General features: G+C 39.3%; 2 protein-coding genes across 3 annotated transcripts; one reads left to right on the top strand and one right to left on the bottom strand.

Moving 5' to 3' along the window:
- Positions 1 to 3,363: 3,363 nt before the first annotated feature.
- On the top strand, positions 3,364 to 11,510 carry LOC134671379 (GILT-like protein 1). Its single transcript, XM_063529218.1, has 5 exons — positions 3,364 to 3,592; positions 8,128 to 8,259; positions 8,716 to 8,889; positions 9,879 to 10,019; positions 10,747 to 11,510. The coding sequence occupies exons 1-5, from the start codon at positions 3,518 to 3,520 to the stop codon at positions 10,945 to 10,947; spliced, it is 723 nt and encodes a 240-aa protein (XP_063385288.1). The 5' UTR covers positions 3,364 to 3,517; the 3' UTR covers positions 10,948 to 11,510.
- A 114-nt stretch (positions 11,511 to 11,624) lies between these two features.
- On the bottom strand, positions 11,625 to 20,409 carry LOC134671378 (venom protease-like). Of its 2 annotated transcripts, none has more exons than XM_063529217.1 (9): positions 20,232 to 20,409; positions 17,497 to 17,558; positions 17,310 to 17,401; positions 16,290 to 16,477; positions 15,693 to 15,801; positions 15,160 to 15,341; positions 13,132 to 13,232; positions 12,316 to 12,498; positions 11,625 to 11,812 (listed from the first exon to the last, which is right to left on the bottom strand). In XM_063529217.1, exons 1-9 carry the CDS (start codon positions 20,299 to 20,301, stop codon positions 11,702 to 11,704), a joined length of 1,098 nt encoding a protein of 365 aa, XP_063385287.1. In that variant the 5' UTR covers positions 20,302 to 20,409; the 3' UTR covers positions 11,625 to 11,701. The 2 variants fall into 2 exon arrangements, with proteins under 2 accessions (XP_063385287.1, XP_063385285.1); XM_063529215.1 differs by lacking the exon at positions 20,232 to 20,409 and adding an exon at positions 17,641 to 17,739.
- Between the last annotated feature and the right edge of the window lie 1,516 nt (positions 20,410 to 21,925).

The following is a 21,925-nucleotide window of genomic DNA, read 5'->3' as shown; positions in this document are numbered from 1 at the left end:
ATTTTGATTGGCATTAATCTCTAGTCTGCCGGAGTCTAAAGTGAATTTAAGCGTATATCTATATAGGTACCTTAAGTTTAAAATAAGCTCGAAAATTTTTCCGACGTTTCGTAAACGACATTGCTATTATGGCTCCGGAGAAACATTTTTTTTAGGGATGTACCGACTAGTCGCCGACTAGTCGGGAAAGCCGACTATCCGGCCACATTTGTAGTCGGCGATTAGTCGGCGACTAGTCGGCAAAAATGGCCGATTAGTCGGCACTTTATAAGTGAAAGAAAACAGAAAAAAAGAAACCAACAGTCAATATTTACCATATGTTTTATGTCTATTTTACCAAAATACCTATTCAGGGTGTAAAAACTGTTGTTCATATAATTGACCGTTTGGTCGTTATCGTATGGTGGTGGGCTGGTGTATTCCTCTACAGGTCGATCTCAACTGATTCTCGTGTAATTTTATGGCCAAGTTTTATACTTAAAGGATTTTATTATAATTCAGTTTTTGGTTTTTTTTTTAATGGTGTAGCCATGGTGGTGGTGGTTAATGTAATTGCAAAATTTAGAGACTTATAAACAGGGCACGTTGCTCATAAAGACGCTGACCACAGGGGATAGGTTCTTAACTGGCAACTACGTACGAGAAATAGAGCCTTGGAAATACCTCCTACAAGTTGTACCTACTGACGGTCTGCTCAGGATCGCAAAATAAAAGAAAGACAGAAATTGAACGAGAATTCTAGTGATAGGTCTTTGAACCTGTCGAGAACACCTTTTACCAAGCTAATATATGAATAGCGCAACCAAAAGAGCAAAACTATTGTTTTTCACCTGAACTTATACGAAACTAATGATCTGGCCGACTAGCCGACTAGTCGGCCGACTAATCGGCCATTCGAGCGCCGATTAGTCGGCTAGTCGGCTAGTCGGCCAAATCAATAGTCGGTACATCACTAATTTTTTTCTCTTTTCGGTATCTTTCGCCGGGACCAGGAAACAATTTCGTGTTCGAAACGTCGGAGGTAATTAGTGGAAGGTTTTAGTGAATAATGTGCAATAATCGTAGAAGTTTAAACCAGTCAACCCTTCGTAAGTTAACTAGTTAAGTATGTATTAAGTCAGGGGGTCGGCAAACTTTTGAGCCAACCGCAGTAGAAATCACTAGTTTTAAGAACCTCATATAAGAGCCACAAACATTGTTAACTCAATAAAATATTATCTTTAAATTTCCTTGGTTTGGACACTCCAAATATTACTACTTTCAGTGGCTGTAAGTAATAAAACAGTTAAAATACTTAACCTTCATTCGTTCTATGCCTGTTAGAATCTAAAAGTTAGAAGAATTAATTTTTTGACTGTACAGGGATAGTTTAAGTGTGTCAAATATTGTTACGGGTAGGTAGTAACAAAAGTTAACAATTAAACGAGATCACTCTACTTAACATGGTTTTTTACGAGATTATTATCGTAGTGGGACAATGGACATATCTCCCACTCCACCAACATCAACTCGATTTTAGATCGCCCTATCACAAGCATGTGAAGCCGTCAAAATAATAAATACTTAGTTAAAAAATTCAAATACAAATATATATCGAAAATCATACCCAAAAATATGGATAAGGTTGAAAATAAATGGAGATTCTATATGTACTTTCTGTTGATTTTTACGGCACTCGGGTATTGCGTTTACCTGTTGGCACCTTACTGTATCACTATACTGGCAATTGCAATAATATACACGTTGTACTCATATGTTGTACTAATGATAATATAAGAAAAAGTTATGAAGTTGTGCATGGTTTCATTTTAAAGCGTTAGGGTCCTGACACACGGAGCAGTGTGGCACGCTCGCCGCGCCCGCACGGCACGCGGTGGAGAGGCTTGAAATTTTGCATTATTGTGTAGGTAATCAGCCTTTATTAGTTCTTCTACCGTTCTGCGCGGTGGTGGCCTAGTAGTGGTTTAAAAAATTCCAGCGCCACGTCCGGTATAATAGGTAAGTAGAGGTACCTTGGTACCGCAGAGAAGCAAAATGAACCCTTACTTAACCCAAACTCGTTACCTACAACTATGATCCACCTTGATGTGCGATTTGTACTGTTGGCATAGGCTTGCTCTAGTTAGTCTAAAACCCGCATTTTGACAATTTGGGAATGTAGCCCAAAAAGCCTCTAGCTCACTAGACTCTAGTTTTAGAGAGCATTTCTACACTGAGTCAAATGTCACCAAACATTGAACCTTGAACTGTCTACACGTATTTTGAATTCGGTGATCGAGCCTTGAGTGTCATTGTGAATGTCATTGATTAAGATTATCCTATCCGTCGGTGTATAACATAACATATAAAATAAGTGTAAGCGAGTTGTCCCTCGTTAAGTTGCGAACTGGTGCAGTTAGGTAAGTAGGTACTTTGCAGTCAGCTACTGCAGAATACCGTGAGTATACCAACTTAGTAGTTGCGCATGTGACCCAACAGGTTTTGCGACGAGTGATTAGGACTTACGAAATGTTATCAGATAATAGATTCCATGTTCAAACGTTGAGCAAACGATGAAATTTTGTTTTTTTAATTAATATAAATAAAAATAAATATAAAAAAGACTTCGTTGTTAGTATCTAAGTAGGTTAGGTAGGTAGGGTAGGTTACCTATCAATATCTTAGACAGGGTACATGACATGTATAGGGAATACATGGTATATAGCAGTTTTATTAAAGACAGCGAAATCACACAGTGTTGTGAATAACGGTTATTTCTAGGCTTAAAGACTCGAGCCCTCAAGACTCGTAAGTCTTGAAGACTCGACTATATTTGAGAATTGTATTTTTTTATTTTACGCGTATGGATGTATTATGCGTCAGGGTTCGAGTCTTTAAGCCTCGAAATGAGCGTTAAGTATATTTACAACGCTAAAATCACAGCATTCCTCCGTATAATCAACATACAACAACAATTCATCAAGCATATAAGGAGATTGCGGCACATATAGAGACCATCGTCTACACGCTTTAATCCAATTAAAGTCGGTGTTATCAAAGGATGTTTCTTATTATGTTATTAAAGTTATTATCCAAGTAAACAAGGAACGTACCTATTTCTTCTACACTTAAAGGTAAATATCAATTATCTAGATTACAGCAAGAAAAACAAAAAATAAGTAACACTTTTCACCTCCACAGCTTCCTTACTACATATTAGAATTCTGTGTATTTTTATTTTTTTATATGCACTCTGCATGCGGCTATTATACCAAACACGCAAAGGCTCATTTGCACACTGTTAATTAAGAAAATGACCCTTACATCCATATAAATAAAGAATAGAATGCTGTAACTCGCGTGTAAATCTATAAAACTAGATTGGCGGCGTTATAACAACATATGACCACCAGTAATTGTACTATTCACTCGTGTTATTTACACAAATGGAGTAAAACTCAATGTTACGTGAATTTCAAGTGCTGAAATTACAAATAAGTCGGGCAGTTTGTGTGTGAAGCGTTGGTTTTTGGTGAAAATGGAGTATTTTTGGTGCATCGTGCTTGTTTTGGTTTTCGGGAATCTGGCTGATGGAATTAGAGGACCACAAAAGGTAAGATTAGTCCAGTCTTTATGTAGGTATAGGTATTCCCTCTGTTTTCACAAAAATATATATTATTACCTAGCTTTGAATAAGACAGGACGGGTCGACTACGACTATCCCGTGACCACTAAGTTCCACTTGCACCATCCCACTGACCCGGGGTTAACCGGTTAATTCTAGTGTTACCATGGTTACCAGTACAATTTGACACTGGAGTTTACGGTTTAACCGGTTAACCCCTGGTAGCCGGGGTTAACCGGTGGTTAAACCTTAACTGGGCAAGTGGCGCTAAGGTGCAAGTGAACAAACTTTGGACAAAATAGGTTTCTTTACTGAGTTAAGGTATATTTAACATTTTTGTATAGGTAGTCAAAAGGCACTGCATATACCGTAGTACTACTAAGTACTACTTACTTAGGTTAGGTTAGTAACCTAATGTGATTCTAGGACGTCTACAAATTACTTATCAAAGCTAAACACACCTGTACCTACAGGTACCAGAGACAGCTTGTATCAATGATATACCTAATTAAGATATCATTGATACAAACTGTCTCTGGTGCAATTGTTTGCCAGAAATTATCCTCGATCGAGTTAAAAAAAACACATGCATACTTAGGTAAGTACATACTTAGGTAAAAGAAAATTAGAAATATTCGCTGATGCCTTGTGCGAGTTGTGCGAGATTCAAACTCGCGGCAATATAGCACAGGCAACGGCACAGCGCTCTACCAACTTAGGCCTTAGGTTCAGTTACTTGCAATTATCCAACAAAAATGAGGGTTAGTCGGAATATTTTGCTCGTTCTTGTACCTAACAGTAATAAATATACCTAGCACTTAGAGGCTGGATTTCAAGGTAAGTGTAATTTTATCGATTCCATCATAAATAATCCTATGAGATACCGTGTGGGGAAAGATACACTGGTAATAGCGGGACCAGCGAAATGTAGGTATAGGTCTCTTTCCCGGTATCAGAAGTCACAAACAGCCACATTACTAGTAAAATAAAAAAAATATTATATTACATAGGTATATATATTGTTTAGAAGATATGAGTAATATTTGTTTACTTAAATCTGTATTTGTATAACGACTGTTGAAACCTAATTGCCGTAGCGAACAACCGAAAATTTACAAGGTGACGAAACACATTGTTAAAAACTGAATGGCTGTTTTTAGGATTCCTCTCGTATGGAACTCTCATAATGTTAGTAGGGGAGAGCGGGGTTAAACGTGCCGGAGGTAAGTTGATCCGATGGGAATAGGAACGCAAGTAAACCGTGGAGCGATTCTTATGATGTTTGTCGCGAAAAGTCAGACCACTATGCCGTTGCAGGAGCCGTTTTCGTTGCTTCCATTATAGTAGAATAGTAGTTATGGAAAATAAATCAAAAACGAGGGCACAACGAACCCCACGGATAATCACATTTTTGCTTTGGATTTTTTTTACTATCTGTTGATAACACAACAAATTATCATATATTTCGACGAACTGCAAAATACTCTTTTAGCGTGTGTGAACTGAGATTTAAATATTTGACGGATAAGTTATAAATTTTAGCAACGGAACAACCCGCCCCATAGCGGGGTTAGTTGTTCCGTTCCGAACTATCTCATAAAAAAAATCTGGTAAAAAAACTGTTTAACGATGCACAAAATAATATCGCTACTCAGAAACGCAAATAATCATTATCTAATATAGCGCAACCCACATACCTTATTCACACTGTTTTCATAGATCAAATTTGTATTTTATGAAAATCGGCACGTTTAACCCCGCTCTCCCCTAAGTCACTTCACTGAGAGAAAAATCATCACCAGGAATTAAAAACAGTTCTGTACTGGGGGAAAAAATGAAGTTTTAGTAATAATTATGGACGTTTCACTATTTCTGTAAAGTTTATTTATTTCTACAAACAGCTCAGTAATCCCAAATATAATTTCAACAAACAGATAATAGAAATTGCAAGAACTAATAGAAATTGCAAAAGTCAATTTGTTCCTATTAGTTAACTCTCCTTGTCCCCGGATTAAGTTTATTTTTGTAATTCTAAGTGTATTTTTGTTGTACTTTTCTCTCAGTGTTTTTTCGGCGCTACGGCAAGACACAACATTGCTTGCCTACGCCGACAAAGCTGTATGTTATTTTGGCATGTGTGACTGCCACGTTGATGTAGATAAAGTAAACAGGGGCCAAATTCGACACGTACAACTGTCAGATTTCGCATCCACGTCAAATCAACAGTTGATTTTATTGCATACTGAGTGTTGATTCCATCAACGGTGGATAATATCATTTGGTACAACCAAAACTCAACTCTAAACTAAGGGTGGTTCGGTTTGGTTTGCTTGTCACCCTAACTGTGGATTGTTAATGTCAAATTTTGACATTGTACGTATTCGAGAACTTATGATTTTTCCCACATCAACGGGAGATCAACACGATACGTCAAATGTCGCTTGTCGAATAAGGGTCCAGATCCTAGGTGCCCAATTCAAAGTATTCAAACTTTACCTATAGTTCGTTTTTTTAGCATTAGAAAGAACTCCACAGAAGTAAGCGTACAGTTTTTATCAGGCTCTTTCTTAATAATTATTGAATTATCTAATGTAGCACGGTCAATACATATAATTCGCCCGTGCATATTTACTTAATCCTTTAACATAACTTTGCCCACCCCGTCACAGTTCAGTAAAAGTAAAGATACAGATACACTTTCTTGAGAAACTACTTGTAAGTTATTGCGCTTTTATTTTACTGAACTGTGACGCGGTGGGCAAAGTTTTATAATTTTATGGTAACTCAATTATTTGTAAGGAGGACATCCGATTCACAGAATCAGCCGCACATTTTGAATAATACTGCCCTAAACGTACAACAAAGCTACCAGAGCACTTTTCCCCCTAGTTAGGTTAACAGCACATGTTGACCGGTAGGCCTTCAGTATATAGAGCATCGAAAGTACTAGATATATTATACATGTAGGTGTATATGGAACCAAAGCCTCGTGACTTGCCGGGGTAAATTGCGCGGATATACGATAAAATGGTAAGCTAAATGTCCTACTAACGCTACTACTTATATGTAGAGTGCAGTAGAGTGCAATGCAAATAAGGGGTCATCCATTAATTACATCACACGTTTAGGGGGAGGGAGGGGGTCAAGAAAATGTGACATATTGTGACATGGGGAAGGGGGGAGACACAAACTTTGTGACGTCACTTTAACTTCATCAGTAACCAAAAATTTATTTAAATTATTTTATTCGCTGTAGGTACATTTAAATAACAAGTTTTTAAAACGATAATCGTTTTTATTCGTTTAATTTTCTTTCCTAAGCAGTTTTGGGTTATAAAATTACTAATAAATTATTATCGTCAAAAATATTTTGATAAAATATTAATAATACTTAGGTACTTATACTTACTTAATTCGATTTGGCGATTTCGTTGAAAAAATGTGACGTCACACTATAGTTCGTTTTTTTTAGCATTAGAAAGAACTCCACAGAAGTAAGCGTACAGTTTTTATCAGGCTCTTTTATTGTTAATAATTATTGAATTATCTAATGTAGCACGGTCAATACATATAATTTACTTCAAATTATTACCGCTAAAAGTGCCGGATTTGGAACCACAAGCTTACTTCTGCGAAGTTCTTTCTAATGCTAAAAAAAACGAACTATAAGGGGGAGGGGTTTGCCAACTGTGACCAAGTGTGACAAGGAGGGGGGAGGGGTCAAATTACCTAGAAATTCGTGTGACGTAATTAATGGATGACCCCTTACCCCTAAAAGATAAATAAGCTACTTTACTACACTATCAGCATCACCCTTGTTGAGTAGGTACCTATCCCATAGAGGGCCTTCATAAACTCCCGCCACGCTTTCCTGTCGTTACCAACATAACACCTTTGGTCTTAGCTTTGGTTTGGTTTGGTTACCGTAAACCGGTTGATTGTGACACTCTCTAATGAAATAATATTGTAACATCTGTATACTGACATTGCATAATCTGACAATAAATGATTACTTACTTACTTACTTAGTTACGATTGCCGTCCGTCGGTTGTTATCCAAAAGCAATACTCGTATTTTTGCCTTTACACGATGTTATCACCTATTCAGATCCTTTTACACTTCGCTTTTATTCTCCGCGTGATAGTCGGCTCGATTCGGAAAATGAATTAGAGACTCACTAGATATGAAATAGTAAAGATATGTGACGTTCCACTACAAAAGGTACCTTATGGCGGCAGGCGCCGCGATTCGGGAAATGAATTAGATATTCACTAGATATGAAATAGTGAAGATATGTGACGTTCCACAGAAAAAGGTACCTTATGGCGGCCGGCGCTTACGTCGCATAGCGCTGCAATAATATTGGAGCGGCGTTAATAATAGCGTAAGCGTCAACCGCCATAAGGTACCTTTTTCCGTGGGACGTCACATATCTTTACTATATCGTATCTAGTTCATCTCTAATTCGTTTCCCGAATCGCGCCGAGTGTGTACCTATTGACCGTATTGTGATTTTCCGCAGGTGCTTCTGTCGGTGTACTACGAGAGCCAGTGCGTAGACAGCAAGGTTTTCGTGCTGGAACAGCTGCGGCCCGCACTGCAACTATTGGACAAACATATCAAGCTGCAACTCGTTCCGTTTGGGAAGTCGAGGGTAAACTTTCATTTGAGTTATTTTGTGATGGCTCGGGGCTATCGTCATTCTTCCGAGTGTCACATGCGCGTTTCTAAACCTTTACCTTTTACGAATATTTTTGAGGCACACTAGATATAACGTACAATTCGTTCGTGTTCACCACCCCACCCCACACCACACTCTACCTATCACATCTCCAATAGTTGGCTCCATCTAATAAGCTAGGCAAAGTTATGCAGGAAAATAAGTCTAAAAACTCTCTTTGGCGTTAATCTTAGAAAAACTTAGCACTTTCGGTGAAGTATAGAAGAAGAGATAATGTTCTTATCTCTTTCAAGGTAGTGCTTCTTATGAAATCTTTCAGAATTTTTCGATGACAATTTCAGATAATTTTCGCAAGTAACATATCTGTATACTTATGACAGATTTCCCAAAAAAAGGTGCCAGGTTTAGTAACAGGATCTCAACTTTCAGAGTGTAAACTATGGTGACGACGGGTTCGAGTGCCAGCATGGTCCATCGGAATGCCTGGGCAACATGGTGCAGGACTGCGCGCTGTATCAGATGAGGCACCAATCCAACCTAGAGCAGCTCGCTTACGTAGCCTGTGAGATGGAGAGTGAAGCGGGATCCAGGGGAAGCTTGGAGGTGAGGATTGGCTTAACTTCCAGAGCATAAACTACGGTGACGACGGGTTCGAGTGTCAGCATAGTCCATCAGAATGCTTGAGCAACATGGTGCAAGACTGCGCGCTGTATCAGATGAGGCACTAATCCAACCTAGAGCAGCTCGCTTACGTCGCCTGTGAGATGGAGAGTGAAGCGGGATCCAGGGGAAGCTTGGAGGTAAGGATGAGCTTAACTTCCAGAGCATAAACTACGGTGACGACGGGTTCGAGTGCAAGCATCATCCATCGGATCGGAATGCCTCGGCAACATAGTGCAGGACTCCGCGCTGTATCAGATGAGGCACCAATCCAACCTAGAGCAGCTCGTTTACGTAGCCTGTGAGATGGAGAGTGAAGCGGGGTCCAGGGGAAGCTTGGAGGTGAGGATTGGCTTAACTTCCAGAGCATAAACTATGGTGATGACTGGTTTGAGTGCATGCATCATCTATCGGATCAGAATGCCTCGGCAACATGGTGTAGAACTGCGCGCTTTATCAGATGAGACACCAGTCTAACCTGGAACAGCTAGCTTACGTCGCCTGTGAGATGGAGCGGTGAGGTGGGAACCAGGAGAAGTATGGAGGTAAGGAGTACAAACAGCAACACTGTTAACTGTACATCGGTGGACCTTATTACAAAAGGCATAAGGTCCACCGATATACAGTTAACAGTGTGGGCTCTGGTACACCTTGAATGTTCCACTTTTCAAGTAAAAAGTGTTACTCGAATCGGAGGGTACCTAAAGGACGCGCGGTTTCTAGGGCTCAGAATTACAAAAAAATGATGTATATGTGCTGGATGCGGGTGGCGCAAGACAGGTCATTGTAGCACTCTTTGGGGGAGGCCTATGTCCAGCAGCAGAGACGTCCTCTGGCTGATTCATAGCATCATTGATGGCGATGATAATGATGATGATGTACATGTTACATTAAAATGAACGTAATTAAGTATAAGTGTTTATTTATTCCAGTGTGTCCGAAGAGCTGGGCTACGGACGGAGCAGGTGGAAAACTGTTTGAACAGCAGACAAGGAACGGAGCTGCAGCTGGACTCCGAGTATCTGACGCTGCTCATGAAGCCCAAGTTCATACCCACTATCACCGTGGACTTGGTAGGACATTTTTAATATTTATTTATTTATTTATAAATTTAAATCAGGCAACAAGGCCCATATTACAAATACCTTACAGTGTACACACATTATGTATTTTATAAAATTAAAACTAAACACAAAACGGCTCCGTTGCATCGGCTGCTCTTGTGTCGGATTCGGCAGTTTGCCCCGGAACCTCCGAAACATAACACCTTTCGGCCAGAAGTCGGCGCACTCGATGGACGCGCACCACAAAAGAGTTGAAATGCACGTAGTGGCACGATCGAAGCTGGAACACCCTCAGCGTGTAACCGGTCTTCTGGTGTACAATACTCCACCACTTCAGCAGCCGTGGCGGTGTAATGCAAGCGCGATACGTACAACTCCTTACTCGGTGCAGCAATATAATAATAATAATGTAATCGGTGTAGGTAGTAATGTAATATTCATGCAGTTATTATGTTCCAATAATCATGTTAAAAAATACAACGTTACAGCTACACTCAAGAGGATCTCACCTTTCACTATCATACGGCAATACCTAAATCACCTAAGTGATGTCAATCATTAACCCGGGGCTAATCGGTAAAACCTGAAGTTACCATGGTTATGAGTACCAGTACAATTTGAAACGGGTTAACAGTTTAACCGGTTAACCCCGAGTTAGTGGAATGGTGCAAGTAGGCTTCAAAGTCTAGTTTGAAAGGGAGATCCGTAACCTATATAATGTTAATGTTATTTCTAGTTATTCGACCAACACGTGCAAGACAACGCGCTGGTGGACCTGACGGAGACCCTTTGCGCAGAGCCGGTGCTCGAGAAAACTGCCGCCTGCGCACACTATTACAATACCTTGGCGTTGAAACATCTGTCCTTGTACCCATTCGATGATGAGGCAGAGAACATACCGCTCTACAAGTATCAGACGTACTTTTATATCGATTAAAGCTATGTTTTTGTGGATCCATGTCATTTTATTTGTATTAAAAGTAGCTTCACTAGAACAACTCTCAATAAAGGTAAGGTCTTTAGTATAATAATATCGTTTGTAGCTGTCTACTACGCGCAGTGTTTTAGAAAACTGCTGCCTGTTCCCACTAACACTGTGCAACACATAGGTTCTTCTATAACGAAAGTTCGACAAACCAGAGTAGCAGAAATTACCCACTGCTCTACGAGTCTTCGTATTGCTTTTTCTACTTAATGCAACTAAATACCCTCTTATTCCTCGCGTTATCCCGGCATTTTGCCTCGTCTCATGGGAGCCTGGGGTCCGCTTGACAACTAATTCAAAGAATTGACGTTAGGCACTAGTTTTTACGAAAATGACTGCCATATATATCTGACCTTCCAACCCAGAGGGTAAACTAGGCCTTATTGGGATTAGTCCGGTTTCCTCACGATGTTTTCCTTCACCGAAAAGCGACTGGTAAATATCAAATGATATGGACATAAGTCCGTACATAAGTTCCAAAAACTCATTAATTGGTACGAGCCGGGGTTTTAACCCGCGACCTCAGGATTGAAAGCGCTTTTTTTAATGCAACATTAATGCAACTAAATCCCCAAATGATGAAAGGAAAGTACAATTATAATGTTTTATCACTTATCACAAATGCTAGCTCTGGTGTTAATGTTTTTATTTTGTTACAGATCTCCAGTATTGTTAATGATTCTGTTGTATTTATTGCTAACATGGATCAGGAAGGCGAATTGTCGACGATCCACTTGTGGTAGTGCGCGATGTTCGTGTAAACACTGGGGACGCCCTCGCTCCCGCAGTTTTCTGACCCGAACGACACTATGCCCACCTGAAAACCAAATAAGTAATTTTAATGCAGGGACCGTTAGCGGTACGTACCTATAACTAAAAATCAAAATATAGCATTCACAATATTTCTTTGATATTATAGAATAGTATTTAGGTAAGCGTAATGATAGATGACATTTGCTAAATTAAGTGTAAATTAGGTACATAAACAACCGAAATTGAATACCGATTAATTCGTATGAAAATTATACCGGTATTCGGTCTCTGTTTTAATGTAATGCTCAAAAACGCTTTTTTTTGTGTGTCAAAACTGACGCGAGCGGTCACTTCGTGGCATGTTCTCGAGTTAATTACCTATGTGGATGAATAACATTCCTAAGGAGAAATACAAAACTAAAATCTGATATTGAGCAAGAGCGCCGCCCCTCCAAAACCAGAGTAGGCGTCTCTGCTTCATTTTCCGCCATGCAGTTGACTTTTGTGGACAGAGACGTAGGAGCCTCTAAGGACACGCTCACGAAATAACCAGCGGGATTTTCATACCTGGTAATATTGTCCATCTCGGCTGAGCAAGAGCGGCGCCCCTCCGAAGCCAGAGCAGGCGTCTCTGCCCTCTTCGCCGCCGGCGCACAGTTCACCTTCTTGGATGGGGACCGAGTCTCCAAAGACACGCTCACACATCGACAGGGAGACCATAGGGACTTCAAGCTGCTGCTGTCGAGTCACCTAAACGTAGGTGAAAATAAAATGTTTAGATGTAGTAGGACGCACTATTTGTCTTGCAACGAATGTAGGTATGTAGGGGTATCACGCTCCGCGATTGTCGAGCCATTTAGGGTCCTAAGTAAATTGGTAGTTCAATACTTCCGCTATAGAATGTCTAATTTAGCTAAAACCCTAAACTCATAACAGTCACGAAGCGTGACTGTACATATCCATCCAGACTTTCGATTAATAAACACTATCCCCCTAACGTAACCCTTACTTACGCCGATACTTCTGTAGGTAGGTATTTGATACAAAAGTTTCGGCGTAAGTAGACATGGTTGACATAAAAGTCACAAAAGTAGGAAGATTTTTACGAAACAAGAAAGGATTTAAAGTCCAGTAGGACTAGGATAAAATAAAGCATTGTAGTCAGTAGACTACAATGCTTTATTTAATGAACGATGATTGCATATACTTAATTACTTACATTCACAATAACATGTCACTACACTTTTTGCGCGTCTGACATCCAAAACGACACATAAGGTCGTTGAATTTAAATCAATGTACATCATAGATAATCGCTTACCTCATGATTATCACAAGCATATTCAACTGTATTATCAAGCAGTAAAGTTTAGAATTGCTTACCAAGTTGTTCTGACCAGATAATTTGCCCCATCCGACCAGCAAAGCGCGCTCATTTATTACGACTTCCGGCTTGTCGTTCAAGCAGATCGGCGCTACAGATACTGAAATAAATAAAATAGTAATTAGCGATGACATTGACTGGGTCATTGAAAATTTCAATAATATTCATGACATCATAGATCTGATAATTTTGACCTACGCGTAGGTACCTAACAGTGCTGCATATAATAAATACCTACATACATGTTTTGGGATAAAAAGTAAGCCAGACATCTCCTGTTTTGCAGATAATAATAAAAAACAACGGGTTGCATTCCGGGAGTGCCGGCAGAAGTGAAAACTCAATGACATTGTAACAGTTTTGCGATCATGTCACGTGTCCGTCTTACGAAGCGTCTTACGTCTTACGCTCTCGCGAGTTTAACATTTTTTCCCCATCACATAAAGTGCACAGCGCCGCTAAAGAAGTTTTCACTTCAATAATTACTAAAGTATATTTTATTGATAAAAACAAAGAAAGAAATAGGTAAACAAACATAATAAAACTTAAAAATCTATAGATAAAAGATTTTCCCCAGATCGCCGTCAACGGGCAAGGTGCCCAGAAGGCTGGCCGTATTTCCCCGCTGTATAGCGATGCTAATACGCTGGACGAAATAAGCCTCTATTAGGCGCGCCGACAAGTCTTTGTACAGTCGACGCGCACTTGGGCCCCACGGTCCCAAAGTTTCGACACCAAACGCCGCAAATATGTAGCTGCTTCCCAGAGCGGCATATTTGCGGCGCTTGAGGCTTTCGGCTGAGGAACCCGCAGCGCCAGCAGAATCTTTGGTGCTTGGAACATGGGACGGTCAACGGTGCCAGGGTATCAACGCAAGTAGCGTCCCAAACTAGCGGCCGACCCATGCTCCAAGGCACCAGTGTCATTCCGTCGGGCCTCTTGCCGTCATCGTCATAATTACTTGTTACAAAATCTGAAAGGATCTACCGGAGGTTTTTATTATCTTGAGAGTTTAACAGACAAAGGAAGGGTAGAATTTGGGAAGAAATTACTTTTAAAATCTTCTGGTTCTGCGCACTATTCTCCTTCGTTCTCTATTGCTCCTTCCCTGTTCTGTAAATATTGCGACGTCCACTGCGGCTTTCTTTATTATGCTTGGAACCCGTTCTGTGACTATGACTTTCACATCTTTTAATATTAAGCTCAATTTGTGTACGAGCTTGTTTACTTTTGTTTCTCTCATTGTGAATATTGTAATTAAATTAGAATTTTGTGTTGCTTGTTATTACATTGTTTGGTGTTTTTAGGATTGTTGACAGACTGTCATTTAGTTTTCAATAGTTTATCTAGTGTGAAGTATTTTACTGTGAGTTTTCATACTTTTGTAAAGAAACACGAAACTTTTTATTGTGGTATGCGCAACTTTTATTCTAGAAAATTCACTTTGACTTTTAATTTATGCTACTGTATTATTTTAGAGGTAAGATTATGGCGAGCTCGGAGTAATTAACAATGGAGCCGCCATTAACAGGCGTTCCCCTCTGTCGAAAATAGGCGGCCAATGGTCAACCTCATGTCAACCATATGTATGGACTGACGTTTATCTGATTTTACTTAATTTTACTACTTGATTTTACAGTGCATTGGTGTTAGCTGTAATGCTGTAAAATTTGATTTCAATAAATATCAAATATCAAATGACGTACCTATACATTTGATGTGCCCCTCCCCCGCAAAAAACGGCAGACTATTTTGTACCGAAAATTTTAGATATGGCGTCTCCGTTGGTTATATCCTCCAAGATGGCGAGAGTCAGAAGACTAGAGGTAGGTAAGGTACCTACCTCTACTCTCCATAGGTAAAATTTTGCTACTTGGCTTTCCATTTAGGGTCGACACTCAACAAATTTAAATTAGGTCAAGCAGGTCTTTGAGCACTATAAATGCAATACGGTAGTCCCAAGGGTATTAGTTTCATAATAATCTGATCTTTTGGCAACCGCAGCGTGGTCTAGGGGTGTCACTTACCAGAATACTTAATGTCTTCTTGGAGCACAATGAGCGCGATATCATGTCGGAAGATCTTCTTCTCATACCCGGGGTGCACGACCACATTCTCCACTTTGATTGCCTGCGTGGGCGGCGCGCAGAAGAACTCAGTGCAATCGGGGCTGCGGGCTGTATCATACTCGCCTACAACCACTGTTGACCTATAAGTCGGAAGGAAGCCTAAGTATTTTTGCAACATAAAAGAACCGAGGAAGGAGGAGGAGGAAAGGAGAAGGAGGAGGAGGAAGGATGAGGAGGAGGAGCTTGGGTTGTGGAGGGTCATGTCACGTCGCTAAATAATAAAATCATTGCTAAGGTGGAGAGGTTATTGAGTAGACATAAAGATGGCATATAGGCATAAAGATGGACAAAATCTTAGGAATGTATGCGTTATAATGTGATTTGGTTGAATGATTATATCTTGGGAACCTTTTATATTGGTTTGCAAGAAACGAGGTTATTTCACGACAAGATTCGGTTTCTTAGATGGCGGCACAAACGTTGAAACTTACAGTTTGTACCCCTCAGGTTTGGCCAACGCGCAATGAGCAGCTGTGAGTACCACCCGTTTTGATATGATAGAACCGCTGCAAGCAAACCTTACGATGCCACTTTCTTTCTCTGAAAATAAACAACAATGCACATTATACAGAGTGAAAGTCATCAGTAATTTGATAATGAATTTGCTATTTACTTAAATGTAATTTTAATCCTGGCACGGCAGCATACGGATGCGTTTCTAAAGTTTTTGACTGCTGAGCCCGCACTTTTTGGTGGCGCCTTATTGTACCTACAGACGCATTCACAAGTTGGACAGCAAAACTATAGCAAGAGCACAGAATAAATAATAGTAGGTACTAGGTACAGAAGACTCACTCTTTAACAAAGCGGGTCTGTTACGATCAGACCAGATATGTCCGCTAGGTGGCGTCAGCGCCACGCGCGGCTTATGGCTAGCCACCAAAATTGGTGTGGAACGGATGTACTTTTATTTAGATACCTGTAGCAAACCGACGAAATAGCGGAGTGAGCCACGCCTGGCAAGGGGCACATTTTGTATACAATTAAGGAGTTTCAAGAGCCTGGTACAAAACGTTTTGGTAACTTACGTGTGAAGCCAATCCTGGCTACCCACGGGTGAGCCCCTAGCCCCTTATATCCGACGCCCTGCACCATGCTTCGCCCGCACTTCTCCGTGCCGTCTTGGTACACCTTGCCGCAGTCACAAGACGGGCAGCAGACGTAGTCCTCTCCGTTGAGCTGGCCACATGTCAGCTCGTTCAGACGGTGGAAGTATCTGAGAAATAGGTCAATATTTAAACTAACAAATCAATTAATACATCTTGTTTGGTACATCGTTTACCAAATTAAAACGGCAGATAGGTTGAGTCATAGCTATCTTCTCAGGCCTAAAATTTTTTAATTTGGCGTAGTTTTTTTTCACTTCTATGCCAGTAACTATGTCGTAAATTTCAAATTTTTACTTGCATAGTAGTAAAAAAAACCATGGCCAATTTTGTTTTTCTAGGCATGAGTAGATAGCAAATGACTCAACCTATCTGCCGTTTTAATTTGGCAAACGATGTACCAAACATCCTGTATATAAATATGGGGCCCAATGCATTCCACGACTCTTCTCTTTCCCAACAGACTAGTTTGACCTACCTACTAGAATCTGAGCTATGGTTTTGATAGCCCACGTAGTGCAAGTGTTATTTATACGTCCTAATTTCATAGGAGTTTGACATTAAAAATAACACTTGTACTGCGTGGGCTCATATCAAAATCGCTGCAGGCTTTTCATAGCCTAACTCTATGTAACCTGAGCCAAAAAAAAATTGAGACTTACCACCCTAACTTTGCATTAACTTGCCACTCTTGCCAGTAAGACAAAGCGTCATACACATCCCTATAAGTTTCATACTTGACGTATAGCACTTGGCATAAAAACTTGGCGAGGTCTGGCCCAATTGGCAGTTTTGATAACTAAAATCCCCGAACACAGATTTGCTTACATTTAGGCTGGGTATTATCACTTTGCTGTATCCGTCAAAGTAGGCTTTAACGTGCCCTCGATTTCTTAATTAAAATGAAGTAAAACCATGTTATGATGTGGCAAGAAAACTAACTTGTCTGATGAAAAGCAGGAGAAGTCCATTAGATCTCCCAGCAGTGGACACATGCTGATAGGCACGCATGTGGTGTTTTGCGGGCATGGCCCCTGGAAAAAAAGACTAATTATTAAGTAGGTACTTTACTAAAGTTATAATATTGTGATTATAAAGGAATTAACCTAAACTTAAATTATCCATTTACCTTAAAATCAAAGTTGTCGTCGTTATTTTTTTCTTCTCCCATTCCCACACCTATGGATATGCCTGAAAAAGAGACATAGTAAATGTATTATATACCTAATTCCATAAGTTTTAGTCACTTTTATTTTCCACACGTCATACCTACATTTTTCTATACCAAAAAAATAATAACACCACCACATGCTGCACACAAGATGGACGATGTTAAATGTTGCCCAATTCCACAGAACTGGCAATAATATGGCAATATAATGGCAATGATGGACATGATGGTATAGTGTCATACATAATGTTGATGAGCCGCCGATATCGTAGTTGCTGTAGCAAAGCAGTATTTTGACTACCGAGTTAAGTGAACAAAATAAAATTTAAAATTTAATAACGCTACTGTGTGCTACTGATTTTTAAGGCCTGTGCACACCGGCTGCGTGTGCGTGACGTGCACGTGCGCGTGCGGCGTTGTAGTATACAGATCCTTATGAGAGATGGCACACCGCTTGCGTGACGTGTTCGTGTGCGGCTCCAACATTTTAGCGCACGTCACGAACACGCAAGCCGGTGTGGCTCGGCCTTAAGCTTCATTCGGCTCTACAAGGTAAGTAGAGCCAAATGAAGGTAGGTAGAGCCAGTTGATCTCTATCGTAGTTCGATACGGTCGAAACTTTTAATTCATGATTCATGACCCATTTTGTACCTTGTCACAGTGACAATACGAGTAGTATGAGGTGTCTAGAAACTTTCATATTGTTGGTGTGTCGTTAGTAAGAGCTTTTTTGTATTTAGCTATTAGTTAATATTACTTGTTATAAATTAAATGCTTTAATTTGAGACTTTTCCATCGGCTAGGTATAATATACCTATGTTACCTATACATACTACATAGTAGGTACCTACTGTCTGTAAGGAAAGAGAAGAGTAGTGGAATGTTTGGGGCCCAATCCTCCCAATACATTCTACCAGCCGTATTCGAACAATGAGATACAGAAATATAATCTAGATATTGAAACACAAAGTGACAAGTGACAAGTGTCAAAAGTGACGTTTTTGTTTGAAGAAATGTCAATTTTGACACTTGTTTGACACTGACATATCTAATCCATATCGTTTCAATATCTAGTATTTGACGTATCTCATTGTTCGAATACGGCTGTAAGACTCTTCTCTTTCCGAACAAACTCTACCTAATTTGTCATCACCGATGCCATCTTATATTACTCCACCAAAAGGAGGTACCTAACATAAAATGGACAGACTATATTAAGATACTGATTTTTACTTTTCCTGTGTAAATATTGCATGTATATAATTTCGTCCTTGCTACAGATAATAATCATATTCACCACGCCGACTAATCGAGGCTGTGTATTGTGTTGTGCAAATTATTGGTCGCACGCGCATGATCTGTCATCACATCAATGTTAAATGTTTAATCTAGGGACTCTAGGGCTTTCGCTGAAGTGAACTAAATTAAAAATTGCATTTACTGTATAGTCTGTGCAAAAAGAGAAGAGTCGTGGAATGTAAGGGAGCTCATACATTCTAAGACTCTGCTCTTTCCGCACAGAGTCTTATACCGGGTGTGGCCTGTAATATGAGCAAAAAATTAAACTGTAGGCTGTACTCCTCATACTGACCAACATTTGTTCAGCGACTTTTAAAAATAAGTTGTGGTTTGATTTTTAATACATTTTAAAGTTTATTCTAAGACCCAATGTATTGCGAATTTTGTTATGTTTTAGGCGTGACAAGCAACGTCAATCACAATGATATGGCGTGGCGATGGCGTCCATTGGCCCAGTGAGTGGAGGAACATCGATAGCCTTGTTATCTTTAAAAATAAATTAAAAACACTGCTGCTGAAAGAGTGCTTTTATTCTATAGTGTAGTTTACAACCTACCTTGGCAATTTGTCTTCGTAATGTTGGTATTAATTATTTTAGATATATCAGTACAAGACCCCTATTCGACAAGCGACGTTTGACTTATCGTGTTGATATCCCGTTGATGTGGGAAAAATCATAAGTTCTCGAATACGTACAATGTCAAAATTTGACATTAACAATCCACAGTTAGAGTGACAAGCAAACCAAACCGAACCACCCTTAGTTTAGAGTGGAGTTTTAGTTGTACCAAATGATATTATCCACCGTTGATGGAATCAACACTCAGTATGCAATAAAATCAACTGTTGATTTGACGTGGATGCGAAATCTGACAGTTGTACATGTCGAATTTAGCCCACGTTCGTACATACTTGTCATACTACTTCAGTCACATCAGTATTTTTTGTACCGAGACTGACTGAAATAGCAAGACACGTTCGTACGTTTCCGTGTAAATATTTATGCACTACATCTAATAGATAAAGATGTTGGCTCTACGTTACCAGTAATTTATTTAAGAATAAGAAATGTTTATTAGCACAAAATAACACAAAACTAAAATTCATTCATTCACCTATTTGAATATAGGTTATGTTATAATTTTATCCAGTTTGAATTGACAACGACATGTTTAGAAAAATTGAAACAACAAACTAAACTTTTATTTAACATTAATGAAGAAATTATCATACTTGTGTTTCAGTTTTAGTGTTTTCTCTTAAACCTTCGTGGTACCGGCGTATATAAAATTTTTCTAGAAAAATCACATCACTTGTTTAACACAAAATATATCAAACAGGTAAACTGAAAAAAAAAAAACATATTTTTTTTAATTAAAAATTGTTCCACTTACTTCCAAACTGAGCTTCTACATTCCATTTGAGCACAAAACCGCCGAACAAGAGAAATACTTCCGCGATCATACTGCATTATCCGACGCACCCCTGCATTTGTTCGTCTGTCATTAGGCCACTTGGGCGCAAAGTTGTGTGGCGGCGCGCGGGACCACAATAAAAATGATACGGTACACAAAGGCTTTGATTCGTCAGGCATGATGCAGGAGTCGGCAACTGTTCGAATGTTAGATTTAATAAAAAAATAGTATCGAGTCCGACCAAGCTAACTCGCTTGTAACACTGCGCACACTTTGTTCTGTTCAACAGCTATATTCGAACTTTAAGATACTTACGTCAAATACTAGATATGGAAACGATATAGATTAGATATGTCAGTGGCCGCAAGTCGGTGCACAATTTTGCCCCAGCTTGCAGCTTTGCAAACTTTGCAGCTAATTAGCTGCAAGCTAGACGGATTTTACATACTAACGTAGGTATATTACAGTATATCATATTAATTCTACAAAAATTATAACAAATTTCAACAAATCTGTCATCTATTTAAAAGTCCTTTTTCCATTTTTGCACCTACTTACTTTCATAAATGGACTCAAAAAACCCAAATAAAAGTAGTTATAAGTCCCAATAAACCAAAGATAATTAGTAATAACTTATAATAACTCTTTCTAATCAATGGAATGTCATGTACCGTTTGCTGTTAGGTGTCAATTGTTATTATTATAACACGACCCATAAAAGCCTTACGCTACAACCCATTATGTACTTACATAATTAGCTCTTTAAAAAATCTACAAAACGCGATTTGAGATATTTTAGCTTAAAGCTTATTTATAGTTTTAAATAAGTAACTGAAGGTTCCGCGTCAAATGGTTGCAGACCCCTGGTGATGAGAATCACCGCTACAAATTGTTAACTTCAGATTGGCAGGGTCCCCGCGGTAATTAAATACGGTAAACGAGCACCTCGCACACTATCTTTTCTACTTTAAGTATTATCAGGTAACTTACTGCCGTATTCGAACTTCAAGATATTCACAAGAGACGACACGTACTAGATCCATTCTAGATACGTTATAGTTTAGATATCAACTAGTTCTCTTTTGCAGCGCAATTCGGGCAACCAATGTCACTTTTACGTTAGATAGAGTAAGATATCTATTAGATGTGAATTGGATCTCTAAGTCATATCCTGTGGAAAACGTTCAGGAGTATCTCCAGAATCGCGCAAATGTCAAATTTGACAGGTTAGATCTTAAACATATCGTTATCGTATATTGGTAATGTCTTAAAGATATCTAATAGATGTCTATTTCAAAACCGGAATCGGACCCTTATAGTATTAGACCGGGAGATAGTGACACATTTGTCACTATCTCCCGGTCTATATGAGTTGTATCATGTACAAAAATACTTTGTAAAATTACAATTTCGGACACGACTACCTCCGTAACTAAGGTACATCTACAAACAAGGTCTCGATAAAATTTGCTACAATTTCCACAGACCCTAATCAGGTTTGATTCGGGTCACACAAGGACTGACTTTAGGGCCTAGTTAATTTTATCTACTAAAGATAACTTCGACTTTCAAACAATTGAAACCAACGAACCAGACCCCTCTTTCACCATTCTCACTATCTATCTATCTATCTATGTCTATTTTTCATTCAATACAATTACAACTCAATATAA

Source organism: Cydia fagiglandana, chromosome 15, assembly GCF_963556715.1.
Source record: "Cydia fagiglandana chromosome 15, ilCydFagi1.1, whole genome shotgun sequence".
In the NCBI taxonomy this organism is placed as follows: domain Eukaryota; kingdom Metazoa; phylum Arthropoda; class Insecta; order Lepidoptera; family Tortricidae; genus Cydia; species Cydia fagiglandana.
Note: the sequence above shows the minus strand (reverse complement) of the source record. Positions and strands in the feature narration are given on the sequence as shown.

Coding starts and splice junctions, on each gene's coding strand:
- LOC134671379 (XM_063529218.1), top strand. CDS start 3,518: ATGGAGTATTTTTGGTGCATCGTGCTTGTTTTGGTTTTCGGGAATCTG. Junction 3,593..8,127: donor GAATTAGAGGACCACAAAAG/GTAAGATTAGTC, acceptor GATTTTCCGCAG/GTGCTTCTGTCGGTGTACTA. Junction 10,020..10,746: donor CCACTATCACCGTGGACTTG/GTAGGACATTTT, acceptor TGTTATTTCTAG/TTATTCGACCAACACGTGCA.
- LOC134671378 (XM_063529217.1), bottom strand. CDS start 20,301: ATGATCGCGGAAGTATTTCTCTTGTTCGGCGGTTTTGTGCTCAAATGG. Junction 15,342..15,692: donor AAACCTGAGGGGTACAAACT/GTAAGTTTCAAC, acceptor TCCGACTTATAG/GTCAACAGTGGTTGTAGGCG. Junction 12,499..13,131: donor TATCTGGTCAGAACAACTTG/GTAAGCAATTCT, acceptor ACCTACGTTTAG/GTGACTCGACAGCAGCAGCT.